This window comes from Anopheles nili, chromosome 2 (genome assembly GCF_943737925.1).
Source record: "Anopheles nili chromosome 2, idAnoNiliSN_F5_01, whole genome shotgun sequence".
Lineage (NCBI taxonomy): Eukaryota > Metazoa > Arthropoda > Insecta > Diptera > Culicidae > Anopheles > Anopheles nili.
In genome coordinates, this window is record NC_071291.1 from 6,067,106 (window position 1) to 6,094,594 (window position 27,489).

At 42.6% G+C, this 27,489-nt stretch overlaps 3 protein-coding genes across 3 annotated transcripts in view; 2 read left to right on the plus strand and 1 right to left on the minus strand.

Moving 5' to 3' along the window:
- Nucleotides 1-4,001: 4,001 nt before the first annotated feature.
- On the plus strand, nt 4,002-9,754 carry LOC128721697 (serine/threonine-protein phosphatase 4 regulatory subunit 3). Its single transcript, XM_053815477.1, has 9 exons — nt 4,002-4,113; nt 4,182-4,369; nt 4,437-5,378; nt 5,466-5,658; nt 5,737-5,992; nt 6,146-6,412; nt 6,531-6,676; nt 6,761-7,977; nt 8,157-9,754. Exons 1-9 carry the CDS (start codon nt 4,002-4,004, stop codon nt 8,244-8,246), a joined length of 3,411 nt encoding a protein of 1,136 aa, XP_053671452.1. The 3' UTR covers nt 8,247-9,754.
- A 2,164-nt stretch (nt 9,755-11,918) lies between these two features.
- On the plus strand, nt 11,919-13,141 carry LOC128720567 (cilia- and flagella-associated protein 36). The gene is made up of 3 exons (XM_053814241.1): nt 11,919-12,021; nt 12,092-12,711; nt 12,786-13,141. The coding sequence occupies exons 1-3, from the start codon at nt 11,919-11,921 to the stop codon at nt 13,047-13,049; spliced, it is 987 nt and encodes a 328-aa protein (XP_053670216.1). The 3' UTR covers nt 13,050-13,141.
- A 3,318-nt stretch (nt 13,142-16,459) lies between these two features.
- Nucleotides 16,460-27,489, minus strand: part of LOC128731309 (proteoglycan Cow) — a 64,754-nt gene continuing 53,724 nt past the window's right edge. The window contains exons 6-11 of the mRNA XM_053824419.1: nt 25,671-25,801; nt 20,508-20,636; nt 20,135-20,330; nt 17,290-17,679; nt 17,079-17,216; nt 16,460-16,572 (exon numbers count right to left, since the gene is read on the minus strand). Of these exons, the coding sequence (XP_053680394.1) occupies nt 16,460-16,572; nt 17,079-17,216; nt 17,290-17,679; nt 20,135-20,330; nt 20,508-20,636; nt 25,671-25,801 (1,097 nt within the window). The remainder of the gene's footprint in view (nt 16,573-17,078; nt 17,217-17,289; nt 17,680-20,134; nt 20,331-20,507; nt 20,637-25,670; nt 25,802-27,489) is intronic.

Consider the following 27,489-nt stretch of genomic DNA (forward strand, 5'->3'; position numbering starts at 1 on the left):
CCAAACTGCTTGAGTGAGTAACGCAAAGCTAACCAAAGCGCTGCAGTAGGCGAAAACGGGAAAAAATCCAATATGGCGGTGTAAATGTTGTGATAGCTAGATTCGCGAGTCTAAAAACCGAAAAGAAACAATACGGCTTTAAGTAGGCTTGGTGGAATCGATTCACCGTGTGGAATAACTTCACAGGCAAGCATTTGATAACAAAAGTATATCCGTGTACTGTGCGTTGTTGGACGATACGGGCGAAGAAGTTTTCGGTTCGAGGGAACCGAAAAACGAGTACCAAGCTATCGGACAAAACGGGGTTTTGTTCGTATACCTTTGGTTCATTCGTGAAAGAACGTGTTTTTGTGCTCATTCGCGGTCGAAGCAGGCGGTGAAACGCAATCAATCCGACACACCGAGTGTGCTTGAATCCCAGAACAGTAGCGTTGTGAGTCCGTGCGGCCGGCCTGAGGATTGCTGCGGCCGGGTCCTACAGGAGCGGCGCGTCCGTCTGCAGTGGCCGAGGTTGAGAGTACGTAGTGAGTCGGTTTTCTTCGGTAGTTGTTTGTCTTCGCTTTTCTTTGTGGTGTGGTCAAAGTTAGAGGTGGCGTGAAGTAGATGTCGTCATGTTTCAATAGGTTTGTGGCTATGGTTGGCTTTCAATCGATCGCATCCTCGGACAGTGCGGCTACCTTTGGGCGGCCTTAGCGTCTCGCTGTACGCCCCGTCAGTACCGTTGCACGGAAGCTGCTCGGTTTCGCTGACAATTCATAGGTTATAGGACGCGTGTAATGGAAAAATTTGAAGTTTCCAAACATAGACAACTAGTTGTTATATTCAGTAACGATTAAGTAGTTAGTATAACAGTGATTATGCTTTATGGTTAATTACACTCATATTCAATGCAAATATGTCCTTGATAGGGATGTGAATGACTTAAACATATCAATTACTATACGCAAATATATGTGCTTCTTTTTATTATGTTTTCATGTTTCTACCAGTTTTGAACTGTATTTTTCATTACGATTTGTGATCCTCCGCAGGCCGTAGCGTTTTAGCTACACGTATTTTGACATTAATCAAAACTTATTTGATACATGACTGTAGAAAGTTATGTTCGGTTGAAATGACTTAGTGAATTAACGCAGATGAAAAGTATTTGAAACGTGAAAGGGATATTTTCCCTTCGAAATATGCTTACATAGTACAGTTTACAAAATCCCATCGCCAGCGGAACCTGAAAATGATTGACGCGTGGGGTGAGGTAGAAACAAGACAGAGCGAAAGAGCTTGAACAAAGCGAGATAGAGTGACTGTGGAGCGAACACTTTAAAGTCACTCAAAATCGGATCGGAGCTATATAATCCGGATCGGAGCCCTGTTCCGGAATGGAGTGTTTTTTTGGTTCCTTCGCGTTTGTATGAGTGTAATCGGACGGGCGTTTAGGAAAACTAGGATTAATTCAAGGATAAAAAGAGCAAGAGAGGAAGATTTTTGTCGCAGTTTTTGCATTATGTTGACATCAGAAAGCGTATCACCGGGACGCTACGTGTTAATCGATGTCCAGTAAAAGTACTATCAAGAGAAATAAGCGTAATATCAAACAATCGCTGCTTCTATAATAATATATTTCTTTTGTGATGCCATTGAATTTTTTATTTTAACCAATTTCGAATGTAATGCTTTCAATGACCACAAGATTTTATGAATGTATTGTTCTCACATTTGAATTTATTGAATTAAATTACGTCGAATCTATTAAATGTACTTAAAAAATTGCATCACACATCTTCCATCTGGTTAACAAGTGGCGCAATTTATGAAGGACATGAAAATGTTTTATTATAAAACATACTAATATACACTCTGGACTCAACTTATTTTAGTTGTATTAGTCGCTATCATTATACAATTTACCTTCGTACTTTATCAGTTTGATTTTATGCGTTTTTTGTCAAACTGAGACTCTGAAGGTCAAACAATGGTAATTTTTTACTCTACGTTTTTTAGCAGGAGTAAGTTGCTGTACTAATATATTTTGGTTTTATGAAGTGTTTGGCGCGGGTTGAAATTAAAAACTACGATCGTTTCCTTGTAAATAATCTAAGTTACAATTCATTGAATGAATATTTCTTCTGTATCACTTTCTAGATATTTGGATATCTTTCGTTAGCACTCTTCTAAAAAGAGAAATTATTTGGGTGGCTTGATGGAACCCACAACACTGTGCAGTTTCATTTTGAAAACCTGTTTTGATTTCGATACACGAAAGAAACATACATTGAAATTGCTTGAATGTTTTTGTCCTTCGTACGTCATCACTACGTAGATTGAACGTTTTTGTTCGGGATATATATATATATATATATATATATATATATATATATATATATATATATATATATATATATATATATATATATATATATATATATATATATATATATATAATATGCATATAAATATATATATATATATATATATATATATATATATATATATATATATATATATATATATATATATATAAGGTAGAACATTCAAGGAAAGTTTTTAGAAAAAATAACTTTCCTCACATATGCGGAGGTATATGATTTTGTTGTGACGATGTGTAATCTTTTGGAGATTGGTGTACCCTCGTGCGCCGTTATCAGCTCCAACTCTTCATCACACTTTTCTGTGATGAATTGAATTCTGGTGGATGTGCGTATTATCTATAACTGTTGTAAGCGGTATATCAATGACACTCTCTGTTGGTTGTATAAACTTTTGCTTATGGTTAAAGAGTCATTGTGGCTCAACTAAATCCTGTGCATAATACACAAACTATAAAAGTATGGATTGACATCGCTGCTTCGCGCCAAGCTTTTGCTTATTACGTGTGTAGATAATAATGCGATAAAGATTGTGATAAAGATCTGGTTCGAATCACGTGTATGATCAGTATGATTATATCTTTATGGGGCTTAATGTTGATGTTCGAAAATGTTATTTTCAGTGAATGAGCGAACATACCAATGAACGAATTAATGAATGAATGGATGAAAAATTTGTTTATTTTTCTTTTCGTTTGTTTATTTTTTCGATGTGTGAAATAAGAATATCGATAAAAAACAAGAAATTTGACGCTGGACGATCATGCTTCCTAACGTTTTACGCGTTTAAATGCATATTCTGGCTTTGAATAGCAGTTTGTGAAAGAAGCTTCAATTTCACTTTAATAACTCATTCATGTTATTCTACTTATAGGACGATCATCCGTTTGTTTAGAAACATCAAAAGCAAAGTTGGGTGTTTTTTCTGTGTGACGGTGAATATCGTTGCTACTACAAGTCACGATAAACCAACGGATGTGAAAAGGAAAACGCGAAACAGTGGCAAATATATTTCTTCGTTAACGACTAACGGACTATCTGCAGTTTTGAATAGTGTAATAAAAAACTACTGTGTTTGAGATTGTTCGAATAGAGTTATTAGCGTTATTTATTGCGCATTTCCTTGCCTTTAAAAGAAAAGATATTGTATCAGTGGTACTAGTGGAAACAGCACAGAAATCCGTTAACCACTCTGTTGAATCATTTGAAAAAAAAAAACGTGCGAAAACAACGAATCTAAATTCTAAGATTGCATCTAAGACGGCAGGCGAAACGGCAACAATTGAGTACAGCGAGCAAAACGTTGCCTGCAAAATACTGAAGAAACGTAGGAAAAAACACTCTTCCTCTATTTCTGCCACTGGTTGCACAAACGGACCGCGAAACAACTGCCGAAGTGCTTATCAACAGCGAAAACATCCTTACTTGAAAAGACATCTCCATCAGGAGCAGCGAAATTCTCGTTGCCGCCAGTCTTTCATCAAAAAGACAGGTGCTGGGGGTGTCTATAAAAGCGCACAGGAGAGTGGCAACTGTAGCACAAGCAACCAACAAGGCTCGTCATCTAGCTCCTGCTCTACAGGCAGAGCCGACAATAGTAACGGATCTAGTGTCAGTGCTAACAGCAGTAGACGCAACATGACAACCGACACGAGGCGGCGAGTGAAGCTGTACGCCCTCAACGCAGATCGACAGTGGGACGATCGAGGAACGGGCCATGTCACATCTAGTTATGTGGATCGCGTCAAAGGTAAACGAATCTTGTCGTTAATTTTTTTTTTCATTGTGGATAACATGTTTGTTTATTTTCCAAACCAGGTGTGTCATTGCTTGTTCATGCAGAAAACGACGGCTCGATGTTATTAGAAAGTAAAATCCATCCAGATACAATCTATCATAAACAACAGGACACGCTCATCGTATGGAGTGAAGGTGACAACTTTGATTTAGCACTTAGCTTCCAGGAAAAGGCAGGATGTGATGAAATTTGGGAAAAAATTTGTCAGGTATGATAGTACTACATTGTTCCTTAGAATGCACAAAATAACGATGGTATACTTTACATTATGGTAGGTTCAAGGGAAAGATCCATCAGTAGAAATAACACAGGATGTGGTCGAAGAGTCGGAAGACGAACGGTTTGAGGATATGTCTGATTCAGCCCCTCCAATCGAGCTGCCACCGTGTGAGCTGAGCCGATTGGAGGACATATCTGAGGTGATTGCCAGCGCTTTAACATCGGCGATCCGTAAGGACAAATTGGCACAGGCTATTGAGTCTGAAAACTATATAAAAAAGTTACTCGGTCTCTTTCACGTGTGCGAGGATTTGGACAACCAGGAAGGTCTTCATTATCTGTATGAAATTTTTAAGAACATTTTTCTGCTGAACAAGAACGGCCTATTCGAGATTATGTTTGCTGAAGACACGATCTTCGATGTTGTGGGTTGTCTCGAGTATGATCCGTCCGGTAATCCACCGAAGAATCATCGTCAGTATCTGAGAAAATTGGTCAAATTCCGCGAAGCAATACCGATCCGCAACACGGATCTGTTGGCCAAAATACACCAGACATACCGTGTGCAGTATATACAGGACATCGTGCTACCAACGCCGTCTGTGTTCGAGGACAATATGCTGAATACGCTGTCTTCGTTCATATTTTTCAATAAGGTGGAAATCGTGACGCTCATTCAGGAAGATGACAAGTTCCTTGATGAATTGTTTGCATTGCTGACCGATCCGCAGACGCCAGACTCGAAACGTCGTGATAGCATACTGTTCCTGAAAGAATTCTGCAATTTCGCCCAGTACCTGCAGCCACAGGGCAAGGAAACTTTTTTTAAAACGCTCATTAGCCTGGGTGTGCTTCCGGCACTTGAAATTACGCTAGCCATCAATGAGAAGCGGACGAAAGCCGCATCGATCGATATATTATCTACGATAGTTGAATATTCACCATCCGTAGTGCGTGACTATACCTTACAGCAGTACAATAATTCTGACTCGGACGAGGTAAGAAATGAAATGTAGTGGTTCAAGCTATCTGTTTTTTCTATGTTCGCATGTAACATGCAAAAGTAACGGTTATGTCTACTCTAGGACCAAACGCTGATCAACATTGCTATTGAGCAACTGCTTTCCGATTCGGAACCGGAACTGGGTGGCGCTGTGCAGCTGATGACTGTGTTGCGGATTCTGCTGGACCCGGAGAACATGTTAAGCTCGGCGAACAAATCGGAAAAATCGGATTTTCTCAACTTCTTTTACAAGCACAGTATACAAACGTTAATCGGTAGGTTTACATACGCAAGTTTTATAAAGGATGTTGTTCTAACCGACCTCGTTTGATCTCGTTTGCACATTTTTATAGCTCCCCTTCTCCGGCATACGCAATCGGATAAACCAACGAACGAAGACTATCACGTGGTGCAGCTTCTTGGAGTAGTACTGGAGCTCCTATCTTTCTGTGTGGAGCATCATACGTATCACATCAAGAACTGCATTATCAACAAGGATCTATTGCGAAAAGTTTTAGTCTTGATGAACAGCGTACACACATTTCTCGTGCTGGGAGCGCTACGGTTTCTCCGAAAAATAGTCTCGCTCAAAGATGAGTTTTATAACAGGCGAGTAGTGTAGCAAGATAATATGGTAGTTTTAGTGGACGGGGAAACGTACATTTTGACCAATCGTATCATTGACCGTGTTAATACTCATCAAGTATGGGGATATAATATTTTATAACTTTATTTTTTTTTGTCCAATATTTCCCCCGTTAGGCATATTGTCAAGGGAAATTTGTTTGCACCTGTGGTGGAGGCATTCATCCGCAATGATGGTAGATACAATCTGCTGGAGTCAGCGATTTTGGAGCTTTTCGAGTTTATCCGGCTGGAGGACATTAAGTCGTTGTATACGTATTTCGTAGAAAGCTTTGGCAAGTTCTTTGACGATGTACAGTACGTACAAACGTTCAAGACACTGAAAAACAAATACGACCAACAGCAGGATCGCCTAAAGGAAAAGGAGAAAGGAAATTTAGACAGGTAATTTCCTCATATTTGGTGTGTAACAGTTTGTTTTCGTAAAGAGAAAAAACGAACACCCTTAGATTGATATATTTATATATTATTTGTATTTTATTTGTATACCGTGTGACTGTAGCGTTCCTTCTATACTACGGAACAGCAATCGCTATCGTAGAGACCAACGGCAAATGGACGAGAATGAGGAAGAATGGTTCAACGAAGAGGAAGATTACACCGAAAGCTCCGGTAAAACGGGTGCTCCCGAATTGGACACTACGATCGGTATGTAATTGCAAACATTCGTTAGTGTGGCTAGTTTTATTTAGTACCATATGCGTTTTATTTGTATTTGATCGAATTCTATAGGCAAAATGTTTGAAAAGAAAGCGATGGACACAACAAGCAGCCTGAATGGACCGAAGTATGGTGGAGTGTCATCGGGTCATTCACATCAGCTATCTTCGCAAGTTCATGCGGGTGTAACGGCTACTGCAACCTCAGCCGATGATATAGCAGTTACATCGCACATGTTGAACATCAATAACGGCAGCGAAGGTGATGATGACGGAAGCAGCTTGGCAGCGTCTTCCTCGGGACATCTACCGTTGTCCACACTTGATCCAAGTAGTCTTTCACATGCGGTTGCGGCCGCTGCGGCAGCAGCAGCGGCAGTAGCAAGTAACAATGGCCTTCAATCGGCATCGACGGTGGTGGCTAACCATGACCACCATCATGAAGAACATCATGCACTGGGCGACGAGGGTGCCAGCAGTGTAAATTTAACTCCTGCCGATGAATCTGCGCTGGATGACGCTAATAGTTTAGTAGTGAGCGCTCTAGGAGAGAGTGACCTGTCTTCTGTGTATCAACTACAGTCATCTTCGTTGTCTTCCGTCTCTGTAACGGAAGGAGCCAGCGTAACAACAAACGCTACTGCCACTGTGGAAGCCAGTAATAGTAGCAATAGCGAATCGGTCACTTCGCCAGTGTCATCATCCATTCCAGCCACTGCGACCTGTTCCTCTACAAATGGCACCTTAGTTGAAGAAGGTCCTGCAAGTCCTGGTACTCTCGGGTCACCTGACATTACCGCCAACACCACTCATGAATCAGTCGAATCTCTCGCCGCTAACGAGGAAGCGATCAGCTCTATGCGATTAGCATCAGAAGAACTATTTACAGAAAATGTGCCCATTGGGGAGGACAACAAATCGGTGGATGTTAAAATAACGAATGCCACTGCAATGGGGTCAAGTAGTAACTGTACCTCCCTTGTGGCAACTGACGAGAGTGGTGTGGACACCGAGGAAAAAAATGATGGGCCACGCGGTACGGCAGATAGTTGTAAAGATGACGATGGTAGCAGAGACATACAATACGAGAGGAACGATGATGTTAACAGTTCAGAAGTGATGGGTGCAGCAACTTCGTCGTCCTTGTTGATGGCACCCATACTCGACTCTGCTCCTGCTGTGGAAGAACCAACTGGTGTGGGAGCATCTGTGCTGCCTCAAGCAAACGTATCCTCGTCTAATGTTGCCGCTTCTTCGGCTTCCGGGTCCACTGTTGTTGGATTAAAAAAGGTCAGTGTTATTATAAAAATGCAATTGATTGAGTTGAAAAATAGTCATGAACTTGATTGGTCGTTTAAACTACTTAAATTTTTTACATGATGTTACAAAATCACAATATAAATCTTGTAAAAAAAAAGATGTTTTGAAACTTTTAGCAAATAATGGATTTTATCCTTGTTCTTCCACAGGCATTGGTCGATTATGAGGGGGATTCTGATGACGACGATGATGATGATGATAGCAGTAGTCCAGCGCAAAAAAAGCCCAGAATAGCATAGCACTGTACGGCTTCAGTCGCGCATTATCCTTACAAACAACGCCATCAATCAGCATCATCGGCGGCGGGTAGCATAACTATAAATAAGTTAAATACTATTAGAATCCACAATACTACTACAACTACGGCAGTAGCGGTGAGTGATAGTACTACTGTGTCCTATACCGTCGTGACTGATGGTGGTAATTTCGCGTTTTCCAACGATTTACCTTGTTCACCTTCGCCGTGCACAAGCGAAGGAAAGGACAGTAGTATGCAGGCTGGAATAGATGAGGTTCGATGTGTTCCAGCAATAGATGGAAGAGACTGTTCAAATTTAATGGAAATAGACACTACCGCTAATAACGATGGCAGCGTTGGGCTCGTGCCAAACGGTACGGGGCCCTTGGGAACGACCGATCAAGGGAAACTGAGTATAGCAGAAACTTTGTAAAAAAAGGCTTTCATCTCATACATAAACATTAAAACAAACATTTGTACGCTATTTCATAACCGAATTGCATCGTGCGTTTGTGCATGTATGCAGTTCCGAGGACTAGAAGGTTGTTTGCAGGAGGCATTGCGACGCATGAAAAGGAAAGAAAAGAATGGAAAAATTCTTACTAGGACGTACCAAATTTTTACATCATGACGACACGGGTTTTGCTCTTTAACATTGATACTGGAAGAGGGTCTCAAACTCATGCGATGCGATCAAACAAATATGAAGTTGTCAATGAAATTTTGCACCGGCAAAATAAAACGTCGTATTGTACAGTTAGTGATCGTACAGTGCCGTATTGTTAATATACGAAGCAAAGAAATACAAACAAAATAGCAGCCATGAGGCGTCTTATTATTTGACACAGTTCTGGAGAGATTTCGTAGATGGAATGCTAAATTGCTTCTCCGCTGTGTCGTCAAAGAACATTTGAATGATCACGTTAGTGTAAGATTTTTGTAGTTGCAACTTGTGTTTTGTGGGGATGGAGAATTGGGGAATTAGAGTGAAAATTATTTGGACGGATTATGTCTGATAATCGACGATCAGCGGAACAAGATAGAAAACAGAACGACACAAAATTATATATTAGACGTTATTGTTTGCCCATTGATGCACATTTGTAGGAGCAGTGAAATTGCAGATGAAAGCTATTGAGATTTTTTACGTAAAGTATGAAACAAAATTAATTTTGAATTTCATAACAATCGTTTACGGCTAAACAAACGAGGGGAGTAGAGTATTTACGAAAACGTACGTATCTTAAGAACATACTCCAGAAAACAATTATGCGCGACTGGTTTAGATGCAAGGTCAATAAGACGAAGTGTAGCATAAGCATGTTTGAAAAGCGAAGGCATGAAATTGCGTTTCAATGCTACAAATAGTATGCCGTGGTGGAGTCTGCATTGTTTCGTCAACAACGCCTTGACGAATAATTCTCTCCGTATCGCATTAGAAATGATTACTGTATCTTTCGGTGCGAACTGTCAATGTTAAGTGTCCACTGCACACGTGCTATTATTAATTACCGGAAAGACTTTTTTGCCAAGGTCATCGTTTGGTGATAATTACTATCAAACTATTATACTCTATAATAATATATTATTATATTATTATATTATTATAGGTCATCGTTTGGTGATAATTACTATCAAACTATTATATCAAACTCATCAACTGTGTTGCTCAGGCGAAGTCAAAGATAGGAATGCTCGTGTTAGGCGAATAAATTGTGGTCCTCCAATTTTCCTAAATGAAGAGGCGAATCAAAAATAAACTATAGGCTTTTCATTTACGAAAATGCTGTAAATTAAGCATACTCTATATTTGTACATATATATATTTCCTAACACGTGTAGGATTTTAAAATTAACTGCTAGAGAGTGGGCGTAAGACAGTTGGGGAGCCAAAATTGAAACACGAGCGAACATTTCAATGATTTCCCTGTAGCTACATCTAGGAAGAAAGCTGCAAGTAATTCGATGTTAAAGAAACTTTTTTTGGTGATTATTAACGTGCATTGTACACTTTAATACTACAGTTGTGAAAGATGAGGAAAAACAATCAAGCATCTATAATGTGATGAATTCTTTCGGCACATAAGATGTTTCTTGTTTTTAGTGGATCAGAAATTTTATTTAAAGTAAAGAGTAGAATACGCAAATATACATGATAAGTGTGTGTATGTGTGATTGTACAAGCCGAACGTAAGAAACAACGCTAATACTAATTTTGAAGCAAAACTCAAGACGGCATACAAAAAAAATGATCTACGTATGAAGTAGGAAGCACAGGAAAGGAATGATAAAAAAAGGAATTACAAGATAAATAGTGTTTAGTATGGTAGTAGACATTTGAAGACAAATATAATATCCTGTGTAATCCTTTGTATGGAATATCGGGAAATACGTAGCAAAGAGACGTTAACCGTAAGGTGTGAAGAAGTGCTGTAGCCACTGTATCTACGAGAGGATAACGGGCATACAAATGATGGTGGTTCTCGTAAAAGAAAGTAGAAAGTGAACTGATTAACAAACGACAAAAAATAAAATTTTTTGATCGCTGAATTATTTGAAGACGAGGAATGCAGAGGAATCGAAGGATCAGTGGTAGAGGAAACGTGTAAGTGATCGAAATAAAATGATAAGTAAACATTATATGTTCTGTATAACGTGTAAAAATCGCAGCTGAAATTTCGTCTGGCATATGGCCTAATCGCCGTGAGCCTGAATCGTCGCTATCCAAGAACCACGTCACGTGCGAGCGTTATACGAGGATTAATTGCGAGTAGCATTGATGATCTGCTAGAACGACAGCGTCAATGGATGCGATGTACATGATGTTGATGTTCGGCGATTGTGTATGTACCTATCAGCTGCATTAGAGAGGAGAGGACAAAATGAATAAGGAAAAGAAATTAAACAAAAAAAAAAGAAATCCAAGAGTAAACTAAATGAAAACAGGACGCATTCGTTGCAATTGGCAGGCAAACCGTTGTCAAACAGAACATATTGCGATATATAAGTAGTATTTGGAATAATGCAGCATCGGTTCTGCTATAGACAAACCTGCCAGAGCGAATGAAATAATCCAAAAGGTTTAAATTAAAACTAAGATAAAAACTCCCAAAAAAATACAAACACACTGATGAAAAGTAAAGCAAACTGTGTACAGTGTTTAGTTCACTCATGAGCATGGCCGTAAGAAATTAAATACAGGAAAGAAAGCCTGAAGGCAATATTGTTTTGTGAGTCATAATTGCATCACGAACAATAGACAAAGCGCTTGCAATTTTTATATATACGGCATTTCCACGCGATCGATATGCCTCAAATGTTTGCAGTTTTGTGGAGAATAATTAAGTGCCGGTGGGAGTTTTGAGCAAACGTCATAGACTGAGCGGTTCTACCTGCAGTGGAACGCACGAAACATTCTCGTCTCCTTGGCGACGGATGTCATGTAAACAAATTGATACTGTGCATCATTGCAGGTCGAGAGCGTAGCTAGCCAGTTCCGAAAAGCTACGTAGCATTAAACACGTAAGCTTCACATATTGAACAAAGTTTCCAAGCCGTTAACTAGAATTGTCTTTATTGCTTAACCAATTGGACTTATTCTTGACACTGTGATTGACGTGAGGTGTTTGGTGAGCTATTCTGATTACATAGTAGACGTCGCCACTGCACGGCCATGGCGGACGATAATTCATGGGTGTTCGATTCGCTTGTGTGCTTTTTACACGGTCCTGTGTGGAATGCTCCGTTGCAGACGTTCATCGAGGATAAATCAATCAGTAAGCTTGTGGTAAAGGATAGGGTGTGACAGCTCCTGGGCTTGACACATTCGCGTCGTTCCATTTGCAGTTTTTGATCCGAACCTTCAACCGGACGAGGACAATCCTGAATTTCGCAGGGTGCACGACGAGTACAAGAACCTGGTGGACTACATGCTTGGTTCGTTTATGGAGGAGATGCAGATTACACCGGAGCAGTTTGAGTTCGCCTGTCTCGAGGGAAGACATGTGGCCAGTCTCGGAGCGCGAGGAGCACGTGCCTCATCCACAGATCCTTCGTCTGGGGCCGATGGCTCGGATCAGTCTGGGAGCAGTACGTTCTCGTTCCACCAGGGTTTGTTTCAGCAGATATGGGCCGCGAACGATATTCGTATCTTCATTCGCATGATGGTGCAGCGCAATGTGGAGCTACAACTACAGGCGCTGGATTTGATTGAGCGGCAATCGCAAGGACACGCTCGTACCGAAGTTGAATCCGACTCGGAAGTGCCACTATTTGACGCAAAAGAGTTGACTGCGGATGTTCAGTCCACGGAGTCCAACATGGTACGCACTATTGAACAGGATATAGTTCAATCAGTGGAAAATGAATTGAACGAATCTGGCCGTGGCTATCCTGCATTGGAACATGGAGGACATGGAGAGACGGATAAATTTCAGCGACTAAATTTGTTCTTCGACCAAGAGAAGGTGCTTACCGGGGGTGAAGTGTGACCGTGCAGAACCGTGCATCCATTTAATTTTCTATCTCTTTTACGTTGCAGATCAACGCCAACGACATGAAAGCACGTCAGGAGTACTTGCGGTCGCAGCGCGACAAGATTCTCCACATCAAGAAGCAAGCCCGGGCGCGTCAGCTCAACGAAACGATGCGCAAAAGCGAAAGACCAACATCAGCTCAGGTTGCGCAAAAGTTTCTTGACGGTGAAACAGAATCGGTGTCAGTCGAGCCACCGGAAGGGTCACTTCAGCTACGGAAGATGCTAGCCCAGCGGCTGCGAGAAGAAGTTGTGGTAGACAAGGAATGATCTGGGTTTAAAGGATATTGTTGCTAACAGAAATTCTGCGGGTGGGTGAAAATAAATGCCGGACCCATAAAAGCATGAAACTGTAAGCTATGAAACCGGATTATGTTGGATTTGCAATTTAGCTGATTGCAAATTCAATTGAAAGTAAATGTTCTATTGCAAATAAGTTGATCCAAATGATACAGTTGATGATTACTTGTAGCACGTCAATAAAGAAATATATTATCTTCACCACCAATACCAATAGCCTCACATAAAACATCCAACTACGAACATAAAATGTAACAGTTATTATTTATCTTACCTTTTTGGAATGCTTCTTGAAGTGTAATTAAAGAATGATGAATATACTCCTCTACAAAGGATTCTTTCCAAATGCAATGAAGCTCAATTTCATCAACCTTTATCTTTCCAAAGATCCGTCATACTTTACTGATTTATTTTGTGTGTTCTTCGTTTAGCCCACGCCACATTGCTGTTATTGCACACCGAGTGGCAATTTCTGTATTAGTTGTAAAAGTGGTGCACATTTCACCCGTGGATTTTTTAGTAAGTGTTGTCTCCTTGTCCATAAAGATTCATTTCATGCGCCGCCATCACAACAAATAACGGTTTCCGTGTTTTTTTTGACAGTTTTAGTGAAAGTGATCGTAGTAGTCTACCATAGATTACAGGATCACAACCCGATCACACGAATTGGTTGTGGCCTGCTGGATTGGTTCACTTTAACCACATTTTGGGTGGTATATTTTTGGTTTCTCTTACAGCATAGCGATGAAGTGAGTTTGGATGGTGAACATTTATGCATCTGATTTGGAGCAACTAGCCATTTATCCTAGCTGGGCAAACGATAGTAGACAACCATGTGTTGCTACTGTATTTTTCATTATCTAAGTGTGGTTTGGATTGTGTTGTGATGATTCGATTAAAAGGCGCATGCGACAAAACATACACCAGCGAACAAACCAGCATTGAAACAAACAGCAGCATCACGCCATTATGGAACGTTTGAAGTACTAATGAATCCAAGCGAATTGCGTCCTCTTAGGGTGCGCTAAAATTTTATCAAATTTGGTTTACCTTTAGCATCACTCTTTCTAAGCTATTGGTTTGAGTGAGTTTTTCGAATGATGGCTTATTGGTATACTACAACGGTGAGCTTCGAGGATCGCGCCATTGATTTTTTGCTTGTAGCCGATTTTCCCCTCTACGGTAACAGTGCTTTCTTCAACCTATTGTGGAGGTTACTTACTTTTGCATGAGAATGACCGTACCTTTAATATATGCGGCTGTGTGTGTGTATGTGTCTGGGGGTTTTGAAACATAGAGTTCAAAAAAAAAAGTTTGGTTTATGCACATACAAAACGGACTAGTTTCAAGCTCATACGCCTTCGTACCATACACGAGACACTCACACACATAGTATACGGTGCGGTTTTACGGAACAGTACCAAGTGCGGTGTGGCTATGATTTGCATCTACTTGCCGATTGCAATTTGCATCACATGAATCTCAGCTTGCGCTCAGAAACGCATTTACGACCTTACATTTACGACCTACATTTGCTTCCAAGCTTAGCCTTGCGGACAGTTTACTGAGTGTTAGTGGTTTCGGTAGATCAGTATCGGTTAGGATTAATTTTGCTGTGGTAGTAGTAGTAGTAGTAGTAGTAGTAGTAGTAGTAGTAGTAAGCGGTAGTAATGGTTGTTTCATTCAGCTGTTGCACCTTACAGCACTGTGCGTGTGGCTTTCACGCATGCTATGGAACGACAAAAGCACGGTGTCTCACCTAACACTCTCTATACACGGGTTTTTTCTACCCTTTCTGCTTCTACGTGATGTCTCCCGCATGGATACACCACCCACAAACATCACAACGATTGGATATCGATATTTGACACTATTGACAGCTAGTGAAGGCGTGCTCATACTAAATGATCCTGCCACTTTATTTGAAAAATCTGAACAAGAGGGCCATTTCTTCGTCATGTATTCAAAAGTGTACATGAGAAAATACTTCACGAAAGATCATCCACAAATGAGCCCATGGTCGCGATTCTAGTGTGCAAACAAACAACCTAAATATATTTTCAAGTTTTACGTGCATGACGATTGAAATTACATCTTTGGGAATGCGTTTTGTTCCTCACATTGTGGGCTTGTTGGGGATAAATGTTGAAAACGTGGGTTATTTACGACAAAAACAGACAACACAAATGTGACTGGACACAATGGATCAACTACGAGCAGGTAGAGCTTGGCCACAATTTGACTGTTTTAACCGGAATGGTTTCTGGAATCTCTATAAGCGTTCGATTGTTAGTGATTGAATACAGAAGCTACCTGCATATCGCCTTAACTGATCCATGTTTGAGTCATACGCGGCTGTTCTTGGTCATTCTAGTACTAGAAAGTGACTAATAATAATACATGCTCTCTCAACGATAGTGGCCGGTATAAGATTTTCTGCCTGCTCCTGCTACTACCGCACAACATCCGCCATACAACACATCCACTCACTAGTTTGCAGCAGTAAAGACGGATAGCACTAGAGAAGTTACTTTGCTTATTCCCTAAAGTTTAAGATTAGTTTTCTGTGTTCGTTATTTTCTAATCTCGCATTTATCCTTTTGCTCACTCTCTTTCTCTATCTTTCTCTCTCTCTTTCGCTGCTTTTTTTTTCTTAGAGCAAGTCCAATGGTCTCAATGGTCTTCAGGGATAAATTTGATCAATCGCGAACGAGCATGGTTTCCTAATGAAATCTTGAAATGCAGGCGAGTCACAAATGTGAATAACTTGCAGGAGCATGTCGAAATGTGAACTATTTGAATCTTTACAATTTGTTTTCGTTCCTTGCTTTAGCGTGATTGTTATCCTTATCGAATGTTTAACAGTAAATATTTCTTAATTTACAGCGCATTTATTAGGACGGGTGCTATATTCCGGAAACAGCTTTTTTGCCGAGTCAGAATAATGATCGGAAAACAATCGTGAGCAGGAGATCAGGAGATAGAGTAAGAGAGTAAACAGGAATGGCTGGATTGAACCATTGAGACGTGAAATATTTCGAGCCATCGCCAGCAGCAACGCGTACCGGTCGATGATTAGGACGGGAAACGGGGGATGATTTGTCTAATCCACTGCTTATATGTTGTCTTAAACAATTACACGCAATCTAAGACAAAGTCTGTTGCTTTCGACTGAGCATTATCGCGTTTTTTCTTCAAACGAGTAAGCCAACTTTTATTCATTCGCGAAAACGAATAAAATAATATCATCTTCAACGCTAAATAACGCTAGCTGGAACGTAAAAGTAACAAATGTCAAATATCGTGCCGGGATACATTTGGAAAATTGGTTGGAAGAAATGCTGACGATAAACCATCCATGTGGTCGTTGCTAAAACGCTTTAGAACACCAATAGACGATCGGCGCTACCCTCCTGGCTATCGTCATCGTCATCGGAGTCTTCCGTGTCTTCATCGTCGGAGTTGAGAGTGGTAGCATTGTTGATGATTTCTTCTGCAAGAGAGAATTAATACGTGTTATTCACATGATTTGCGGTATTGCACTAATAGTTGCTGAAATTAATCAAAATTGGTCTATCCCTTCTTGATAAAATTAATGCACTGTCCGCATTCTCTGAGCTTTCTTACTGATTATATAGACATAGACTAAATAAACGACGAAAGATGAAAGTTGCCTAATGAAGTGTGGTTGTGTTAACACAATGGTCGGGACGCACGTTGATTTCGAATCATGATGGTTTACTCTCGATGGAGGCGCATGGTAGTTCATTCTCAATGAAGACGCATGGTAGTTCACTCACAATGGAGGCGCATGGTAGTTCACTCTTAATGGACGCGTTAGGTAACGACACGCGTTGTCGTTTCAATTCTAGATTCAAGGAACAACAATTTGCAATTCTGATCGTAATGCCAAGTGACGTGACGGTAGCTTCCAGAATTGTCTTGTGAGTGTAACATAATCAATCACGCAATAAATCGCGTAACGCTATGGCCACTTACCACAATTTGGCTTTCCACGAGTGCGCGTGTTGGCAAACTCGACACCATGCTCGTCCACACACCAACACACTCCGACGGCTTGGTGGCATTGGGTAGGCTTATAGAATCCCTGGCTATCGCAATCCGGCGCGTATGTTCCTACAATAACGAAGCACAAAAGAAAATTGTGAATGTTTTACGGCAACATAAACGAGCTTGAAAAAGCACTCACCACTCAGATCGTTACCCAGTCGTCGTCGAACGGCGGCGCAGGGCCGGTCCGTCTTCTCAAAGCAGCGGCACCACTCACGAGGATCGATTGTATTATCCTGGTCCAGGTCACATGTATCGATGAACGGTTTGATGCACCGCTCATTCTGGTCGTGCTCAAGATCGTACAGCTCCTGCGTCGACAACTCACCGTCGTTGTTGAGATCGAGATGGCCGAACATCCAACGCGCCTCCAGCTTGCAGGCACCCGGGAAGTGAACCTTGTTCTTCTGCTGTTGGTGCTGGCGACGCTTCTTGCTGTCAGCCATGATGACCGAGAACCAGTCGAGCAGCCGGTTGCCGATGGCCGTCAGCTGCTGCGGTTTGCATTCGTTCGATTTCATTGGGTAACCTGCCGGGGGCGTATCGAAACGGGCGTGTGAGTACATTGATTGGGCGAAACGGGCTGAGCAGTACATTTTAATCCATCCATTGGATGCAGAGAGAATGAGAGAGAGAGAGCGAGAGGGAAAAAGGCTGGTACGAGGAAAGGGGACTTTAAATTTCCCCGCAGCGACGGCGAAAAGTTATTGCGCTGATTTGCTAATCACCATCGTTAATTAGGCGTTGTCGCTACGGCTCAGCTCGTGGGTTGGATCGGGGAACCAGTTGGTGCTGCCGGATGAATGGGTAACGATGTTTCACAAATACCACGCAGCTGCTCGGGTCAAAAGTTTCATCGCAGGGCTTAGTGCCACCAAGCACTTGCCAGGATGGAGGAGAAGTCTATTTGGTGGAAAACTTTGGGGAAATGTTACCGCACGCAGGGCTGTGGGGTTGCAGAGCACCAGGCCGTATGCGGCAGAGCTGGTAGATTGGGCGGAAAATACATGGAAGTCGTGTTCTGCATTGCCAACACAATGGTGCCTTTAATTTGTAGGATGAATAATCCAGTTGGACATGTGCCGGTGAGGATTCAGGTCGCTGAAGGCGACGTTGGCCATACACGGGCAGAGACAAATGAAGGAAGATCACTAAATTAGACATTCCTCTCTGATGTTCTTGTTGTAGAACCGGAAAACATGAATCATTCAGGCCAGGGTAGAGCTAACGTGTAAATGTTTCTCTTTTGCTTTTATGAGCAACAAAACCACTGAAGAATCAGTTTTAGGTAATCTTACGTAAACGTTTACATAAATTTAAGATAAAATTACCATATAAATGGATTGAACTTGAAGAAACCGAACGATCAAGCCTTTTTGTTTTGATGTTGCATGCCAATATGGTTTATACTTTCGATTTCTACCGACGATGTGCTGCCAGATAACCAAATAATTGACTCGACGAATGTGCCTTAGAACGAGCAGGCGTTTTATTTCCAAACTTCCACTCTGGCATTGTTTTGTCGCCTTCTTGGCAGCCGGAAGCCTGCTGCCTAGCTAAACATTGCACCTCACCACGCATGTTCCCATGTTCATCCTTGTTCCAGCGTTCGTATTGATATCAATCTACGGGTGTGACGTGTTTGCTACGAATGTATGGAAGAGCCTTTCTGCTTCCCGTAACACTACTACACACGGACCCGAGAAAGAGCACGCTGTTAATGTCATGTAGCGTGGAGAGAAACTTGCAGTCTCGCTAGGACAAACATTCCGCCCAGCCGTGCCCCCTACTCGAACCAACGGCTGGTGGATGTCGACCCAAGCTAGTCTGTGCCAGTCTGTCTGCTTTGCTGCTGCACAGAAGGTTAAACAATACCTAATTGCCATAAATCTTTGCTCGTTCGTTCCCGCTCAGCCGCTGCAGAACATGCCTCCAATGTCTAGGGAATCCTTTCTGTGGCGGGAGCAGCATTCGCTCAGATCATCAGCGTGCAAACAGAATGGTGAAGCATGGGTACGTTTGTATTCACGGCTCCCTGAGCTCCGGTGAGTTGCGATTGAAGCGAACAGAAAAAAGGATTGAAATTAAAATAAACCCTACGCCATCTGACGGTGGTGGCTCGAATGTGACGCGTTTTAATTTCATGCTTCTCCCTGTGGGTTTCAATAGTGGCTGACTTGGAAGCTATCCACGCATCCCACCGCGTCAAGGGCGAACGCGATGCGTTTGTAGTTCACGGACGTTTTCGCCAGTAACACGATAGGACAACGGGTTGCCTGCAATCAGTATGCCACGGGTGTACCGTTTTTCGATTAGATAAACGTTGCGGATCAGCATATCAGCATTGTGCCCGGAACCGGATGCTGGAGCATGTGCTGTGCAACATGCGCACCGTCGAGTACACAGGAACGGATTGATAAGTGGATGGAAGAGTTTCTACAGCGGTGTGTGTGTGTGTGTGTGTGTGTTTTCTACTTCATATATAAAAGAATAAACATGGCTGTGGATCGCCGATGCCGCCAAACTCCACGCAATTTTGCTCGATCGATTGACCTTCAGTCTTTAGTTAAAGAAAAACATGATAATTGATTGGTAAGGCTTGATCAGGAGAAGAATCATTTGGGAAAACGTCCCGTCCAATTGGAAAACGGCCCATGCGCTGTCTCTTAACACCAGTGTGCTCCCAAACACTTATCCACCGCATAGCCGTTGGCTTGTCAGTGCGCTTTCATGTCGCTAAACAGAAAGCATTCGGACTGTCGGGGATTTCGAGCTGAGCAGATACACGCCATTTGGTGCCGCTGGTGGAGTAGCGCGAGAATCTTCAGTAACAGTGGTTCGTGTTTCGAAAGTCAAATTAAGACCCGTACGGGTACACGCGTCCGGGAAGCGATCCAACGAGCCCGACATGGTGACGTTTGCGCTAACTGGCCCGCGGTGTACCTGGGGAGTGCCAAGACTGGCGAAAGGCTACTGCTACTTACGTGCCGAGCTGCCGGACAGCTTGGATGGCTTGCCGTTGCCGTTATTGATGCTGCTACCGCCGCCGTTGCTACCGGCCGGCTTATCGAGGACCTCGTTGTAGCCCCGGATTTTGTGCTTGTCCTCGCCTGTCATGCGGCCCGGGCTGGTGTTGGACGCACCGTAGCCATCATACTGGCGGGATGCTGACTGCGACTGCTGTCCCGGTGCCACGGTGAGAATGAGAACGGAAATGGGGTCATGTTATGGTAATGAATATTTTCCAACGCTTGCCAGCCAGGCGAACGGCCGGAAGCACAACACGACACCGGAGAGCATCACACGTACGCCCGCCGGGCGATGAAGGCGCTTTCTAGGACGCCGCTGTGGACCTACCTTGCCCTTGTACGTCGTGTACTTGATGTACTTGTAGTGCTTGTTGTCGTACTTGATCTCCTCGGGCGTGAAAGTGTACTGCGAGTTGATGTGGTTGTAGTGGCGGTTCTTTTCCTCCTTCAATTGCTGCTGTTGTGGGTGCGGAAAAACGAAGCAAGAGCAAACGATATTTTATAGCATGGACGATCCGACGGCAGGTTGTGCTATTGTTATTTTATCGTCGATAATGGTCGCTCGTTGAATGCTCTTAATTAGGAAGAAACTTTAACTGTCCTGTCGGTCGACATTGAGCATGCTTTGATAACGTTGTCAGCTATGAGAGCTTGGTTAGTTGTGCGATTCAAGAACTTTCAAAAACAACAAATTCTGCATAGTTCATAATTCGCTTTTGCATAGAACGAAGCAGCATATCCGGTTCATTGATAGAGTGCAGAGTAAATTTAAAACAAAACAAATTCAGAACCAACGCATTTGAAAACAAGGCCATGAAAAAAAAAACATTATAATAGCGCAATTCCGGTCATTGCAATCCGGTGAGTTTCCTATTTAAATAACCTACTCATGATGTATTCTTAGGACAAACACATCCACTTCTACGTTCTAATCGATGGATGTGTACTCGCAAAGGTAGAATACTTTTAAAAAATAATTTTATACCCATTGATATTGAAACATCGATTTCAAAAAAAGCAACGTTTAATAATGGAATATGTCTACAGTTTTTACATTTTAGTGTTTGAAGCGATGGTGTCGTTCTTGAAAGTACCAACACTTAATACCCTTGTAATATTTCCAGCCGTTAAATAAAAACCGGCACCAGATTGACGAGATAGCGCATGTGTCACTAAAAAGAATACGGAAGGGTAACGAACGTGTTAAGCGCAAGCAAACAGAGCGTAATTTGTTGAATTTAACGCATGTATTGCTTGATAACTTTCGGTAATTTGACACTTTTGCATACCACCAGGGGAGGCGAAGCAAATACCGATTTAATCAGAATGAAACGGGATCACTTTTCAATAGCTCAGGCTTGTGGCCATAAATAGATTAGATCCACTTTCGATGGTTGTCCTGACGGTCGTAATAAAGGTACGGAGCAAAGAAATCCCAAAGGTTTCGTCTTTGGATTATGCACTTTACCAACTCTTGTGAGCGTCTCGTCTCCTACAGAGAGCTTCGCTTGGTTTAAACCCCCGTTTAGCAGGTTATTTATAAGAGCCAAACGGTATGTTCGGAAATAATCCTCGGCTTTGTATTTAAAAATATCACAAAGAACATTGGGGAACCATGTCCATAAAGACAGGACAAGGGAATGAGTGGTCGGTGTGTTTGCACGAGGCTAGAGAAATGTCTTTATTAGGCCCCAGGATCTAGGGTCAGGCCCGTTTCTTTACCCACCCAATGACGAAATTACATGGAAAAGAGCGCTTTTTTACTCCATTCCTATTTGAAAGGATCAGCCCCACCTTGCGAGGGCCAGCTTTCCCGTGCGACGTTTGTCTATCCAGGGGCCCCGTGTTGACATCTCATCAGCTTTAAAGAATATTCTGTGATCCGTATGTCCATCGCCTGTGATCAAACCGGGAGCACTGCGATGCGCTCGGAATGGGGAAACACTGTAGTCTGTCAATCGTTTAGCCGTTTGGGTGGACGAGTTTTTTTTCTTTCCCAGCGTCCTTATCGACCTCGGAGAGTTTGTCGATCCATCCGCTCATCCGTCCGAGATCTAATCAGCACCAGTAGACGGGCACGAGCTCCGACACTGAACGCATTAGCCAGGGAAAGTGAGTTCTAGCAGAGCTTACTGGATGATGTTTGCTTTGCTCTTCAGCTCGTGTTCCACTCGCACACCATGTACTCCGTTTGCATTTACCAAAGAAGACGTTTCACGGGAGGGTTGTCGCATGCCTAAAAGCCGTCGGTCGGCAGCTAGCAAAAGGAAAGATAACGGAGGAAAAAAAAGGAGTCGTAAAGGACACGATTGCGATTTCAGGCATCGGCACCGCTTATCGGTAGCATGACAAGCCGCGTGCTTTGAACGACGAAGGCGAGCAATTTTCGGTAACTAATACATGATTTATGAAGCGCTGGATTGCAGCAGCGTTTCACAGAAAATCTTTTGCAGTTTTTCCCTTGCAACGAAGGGATCTTACTACACGCGATGATGCTGTTGAAGAAAAGATTGTCAGCATTTAGCGGGTATGCATCAAATAAGTGGAAGATATTCGAAAGGATTTCTGAGAAGAGCGAAGAATATATTCACATCTATATAGAATGTAAAATTGATGTCAAAGCATTATTCATTTGAACATCTTGCAACATTTTTATAGCAAAATCGTAGCCAGTAAACGATGGTTGAAATAATGCGAAGCAATTGACGAATAGTACCGAATTCTACTGTCATTTTAAACAACTTTAATTAGCTCTATAGTGAGAAAACATATTTCTGCACCTAAAAAAACACGTTAGAAAAATTTATTCAGTTCACCTCGCGGGAATGAGAAAAATGGTAATTGCAGCAGTACAGCAAAGCTGCGCGATCATCAACTCCTGGAAATGTTTTATCCAGCACAAGGCTGCATCCTTGGCTTCTACTGCCTACGGGGGTGGAAATTTCACAAACATACACAAACACGCACGTCCGCTGGTAAAGCCCATAAACACTTCCGGCACGAGGAAATTGTTCTTTTCGGGCGTTTCAGCACGGCAAAGTGTATTTATTTTCGCATTTGTTTTTCACTTTCTTTCTTGCGTGCCGTTCGTTGCCTGGTGCTTCTCGGGGTTGCGCCTAACTTCACTCGGCTATTGCGCCCTTACACCCTTGGGGTACCGTCCCGCTTTGCGCTGTGAGGCCATGGCATCAGGTTTAGCCCCGAAGGAGCTTAATTAGAGTTGAATTGCTTTTCGCTGTAAATAATTTTAAATCAGCCCTCACGAATGCAACTTTGCGTCGGGGGGTGGGGGTGGGCCTGCGATGATGAAATACAAAACGACGCAAAAGGAAGTTGCGCTAGAAACGAAGAAACCCCTTCAGGAACGGTCGGAAGAAATATCGCAATCGAAACTTTGAAACCACCGGGAGAAAAACGCCGCAGGACAGACTAGGATGGACACAGACCACAAACTTGTTTTCGAGCGCGAAGAAACGAAGAAGTACTGTTGCGAAGTACAAGGAGCAAACGAAACACCAACGAAAGCGCCGAAACGGCTGCCCGCAATCGCGAATCGTGTGAAGCAAACGGATGCTGGGACACAAAAATTTTTCAACCAAACTTCTCCAATTTGGTAAGCAATACGCGGGCGACAAAAATACCACCCTGCGAAGGGTTGAAAAAATAGGGCGCAATACTGCTTCGTAAATTCGAAACGTGTTGGGTAACTATTGCTTCGACCGATGGAGAATGAACAGATGTCTTGTGTTCAACCAGCCCCGATAATGATTGGAATTTGCATGGTGGAAACTTTAGCGTTTTAAATTTTTGCCACACCACAAAAAATATTTTCAGAACTACACATGTCTAACGGAATTGTGATTACACAAAGAAAGTTTTCCGACAATTTTTGATGAATCAAAACAGTGAAGGGTTATTTCTTAACACTTTAAAGGTGTTGAAATTATGATGAATAATGTGTAATTTATTGAACAGCCCATCTTGGTTACACCGAAAGCTAATCTTTGCTGCCGGAAAATGCCACAAACTGCCAAAGAATAATTGTGTATTGCGAGTTTCACGACAGACGAATCTATGAGCACATGGATGTGGATGTGACCAATTTTGCCGATTGTAATGTGAGTCATATAAATCATTGCGCACCCAAGCAAAGGATTTTTGTCCCACTGTTCCCAAGCTCATACCAAAGCCGATATGTTTATGTTGGGTTTTCCCTCGGGAGTACCATTGACCAAATCGATTCAGTCAGCCGCAAAAGTTGGCAAGTGACAAAGATGAGGACAATCGCACCAGTTACGCTACTTTATTGATCCCCACAGACGAGCGAGCTGTAATTTCTCCTGTCCTCCCGGGAGCGACTCGACGCGAGCGGTTTCAATCGGCTGTTATTGATGTTATTGATGGCCATTCGTTCTGCGTGTGTTGTGAGTGCGGTTTTGTTTGACTTGTTTTTTCGTTTGTTGTCCCTTTCGCTGCTTTAAGCTTTCACGGTAGCGTTGGAAAATGGCCATTGGGTCCATCAGGCTTGTTCGTCCTGTGCATGGGACGATCGTGAGTGAGATTGGAAACGGTGGAGCACGAATGTGTGATTTTGGAATGGGTCCCATTTCAAAGTGATGATGCATGTGATCCGCTTATATCTTCGGCATTCCAATACCTATTAGCCCCGGAAGTTTCACCGAGACGAAACACTGGTATTATGCTACGGGGAAATGAATGTACACACAAATTCGGGACCATGGCGTAACTCTCCTCTTGGGGTTAATTTCAACGGTTCGGTTCATTTCGTTTCCCTTCAACCAATTGTCCTTTGTTTTTATGCGGGTTCGCATTCACGTCAAGCTAGCCTGGTGCGCTTGTAGCGAATCAGTTGTTTGAAACAATGACCAAGTAGAGCCATAGCACGTGCGAAGAATTTCACGCCTTTTGTAAAAAGAAATGTGGTATGATTACGATTCGTATATCACGCCATGCCGCTCGATGAGCAAGCTAAGAGAAATTATTTGAAGATAAGTAACATACATCACGCTACGCTAACGAAGGATAAATATGTAATTAGAGACGAATTATTGTCTGCCGTCTGCATCCTGCGGCTGGTTGGCAATAAAACTTAATACACTAAATAAATCAACCCTAAGGAAATCTGCGCACCAGTTTCGCGTGCCCGACCTGCAGAGAGTGGTCAGGAAATGATGCGCCACACTGCGGAAAATTGAAACGCCATTGATCGATGGCGTTTCCGGCCCCGTCGGTCACTGTAGTGTCCGACAAGACGTCCGAATCGGCAAGCAAAAAGAACCCGAACGGCTCCACCCATGATGTAGGTCTGAGCCGCCCCTCGACCTGACACGAACAGGATCGGTCAGGAGGACTGGGCACAAAAATCAATAGCACCTTCAGTTCCACACGCATCACTACGTCGCATGGACGGAAACCAATCCATCAATCCTCGGCCACTCCCGACGACCGTCCGGGTCCGTTGTACGCTTACCTTCCCCGACGGAATGAGGTTGTCTCCGTTGATGTCGTTGCTGTCGATCGTCCGCTGGTACTTGGCGTTGAACGCACTCATCCGGTCGGCCATTCGTTGTTGCTTTTTCAGATCGAGAAGCAGGTTTCCATCTGTTGTTGAGAATGGTCGTAAGGGTGGAACAGAATGAAAAGAGAAGAGAGTGTGAGAAAATGGCTGATGAAAAACTTACGGAAACGTAACGAGCGAGAAAAGCGCACTCATTCGGACACGAACAAGGATAAACACACAGCGCAACTGACAGCAGGCAGAACCGAGTAGCCATTGTGCACGTGTGTGTATAATGGAGCACACATGAATGACCGCCGGGAAAGATGAAGTCGGAATAAAATGGAATGGGATGATACAAAATCGAAACTGCTCTGAAAGGAATGACGTTCTGGCTAGGAACTGAAATTGAAACATCTGCTAAGCTTGCTTGCCAGAGGTCGTTCTAGAGCGAGCTTTCCTGGTTAAGTATAGTGTGCATGAGATTTTGTTTTATCAATTATGTTTCATATGACTTTCGTGGGTTTGATGCCGAGTTTTGGTCGTTTTAGCGTCGTTTAGCTTTATGTTTCGTACGACAAGGCGAATTTGAGTTGTGTAGCATGCTTTCGATTTTGAAGCATAACCTAAGCATACTAGACAAATGCTGAATCGATTGATTGATAGGAGATCAATTAAAATTATTATTTCAGAAAAATCATCGTATTAAAAATTCCTTAAAATACTTTCATTACATTATCAACGTTATTAACTTTTAGCGACGACCGCAATTCAAAAGTTATGCTCCTGGCTTCAAAGTCAACTATTGGAGTTATTGGATTGCATTTGATATAGGCATTTCAGCTGACGATTGTTGTAGATTAAAGCCCCATTGCTATTCACTCCAAAAGTTTCATAGGTTCCAGTGGATCATTGGAGGTTTCAGTGGAACCCGTCGAGCGCATCCATACGATTGCTCTCAAACTCATCAAATTTATAACTCTGCTAGCCCTCACCCATAAACTTGTCAATTCATGTCCGAAGCACATGGCTGTGTATCCAACGTCGTACATGAGTGTGTAAATAATTAGATTAAAGTGCTGTGTTGGACCGAATAGAGGAAGTTCGTTCCCGTGCTAACCGAGCCGATCCATAGCAAGAGCGCAGAAATGGGTCGCACTAGGTCAGCGGCGTGTACGGGCTCTGGATTCGGGCTCCATCAATCAGCTCATCAAAAAGGAATTTGTGCAATCGGTCGGAATTTATGGGCAATTAGTGAGACAGAAAAAAGACTCAACGTTTCCATCACCCCAACTGTGCGAACTCAAACGTCAGTGGCTGCGGTAGTCTACATCCATGGCGGAGGGATTTAAGAGATACGACTATGCGAACCGCAGAAGTAGTCCATAGATGAGGGATTGCAAAGGAATCCTTCGTGTTTCTTATCGTGTCCGGCGAGCGGGATGAGTTACAGAAGCCGTGAGCTAGCTGCCTCTGTGTGAGCCATATGTGAAACAACCATTAATGACATAGCTTCATGTCCATCGCTCACAGTGGCTCCGATATTGGTAGAATTAATTACAAAAGCAAATACTTAAAGTTGTAGACGATGCGAGAAAGCAATGTCCTTTTTTATTGTTACTTATCAAACTGCAAGGTAAAAGAAAAACGCTCCAAAACAGGACTTAGACAGAAGAGCGAAAATGAGGAACATGCTTTCGCGTCTGTAGAGCGTATGTTCTTTAAAAATATCTGAACAAAAAGTTAGAACAGTGGTTCGCTTCTTTTTTCGCTACTACCGAGCACACCCTGT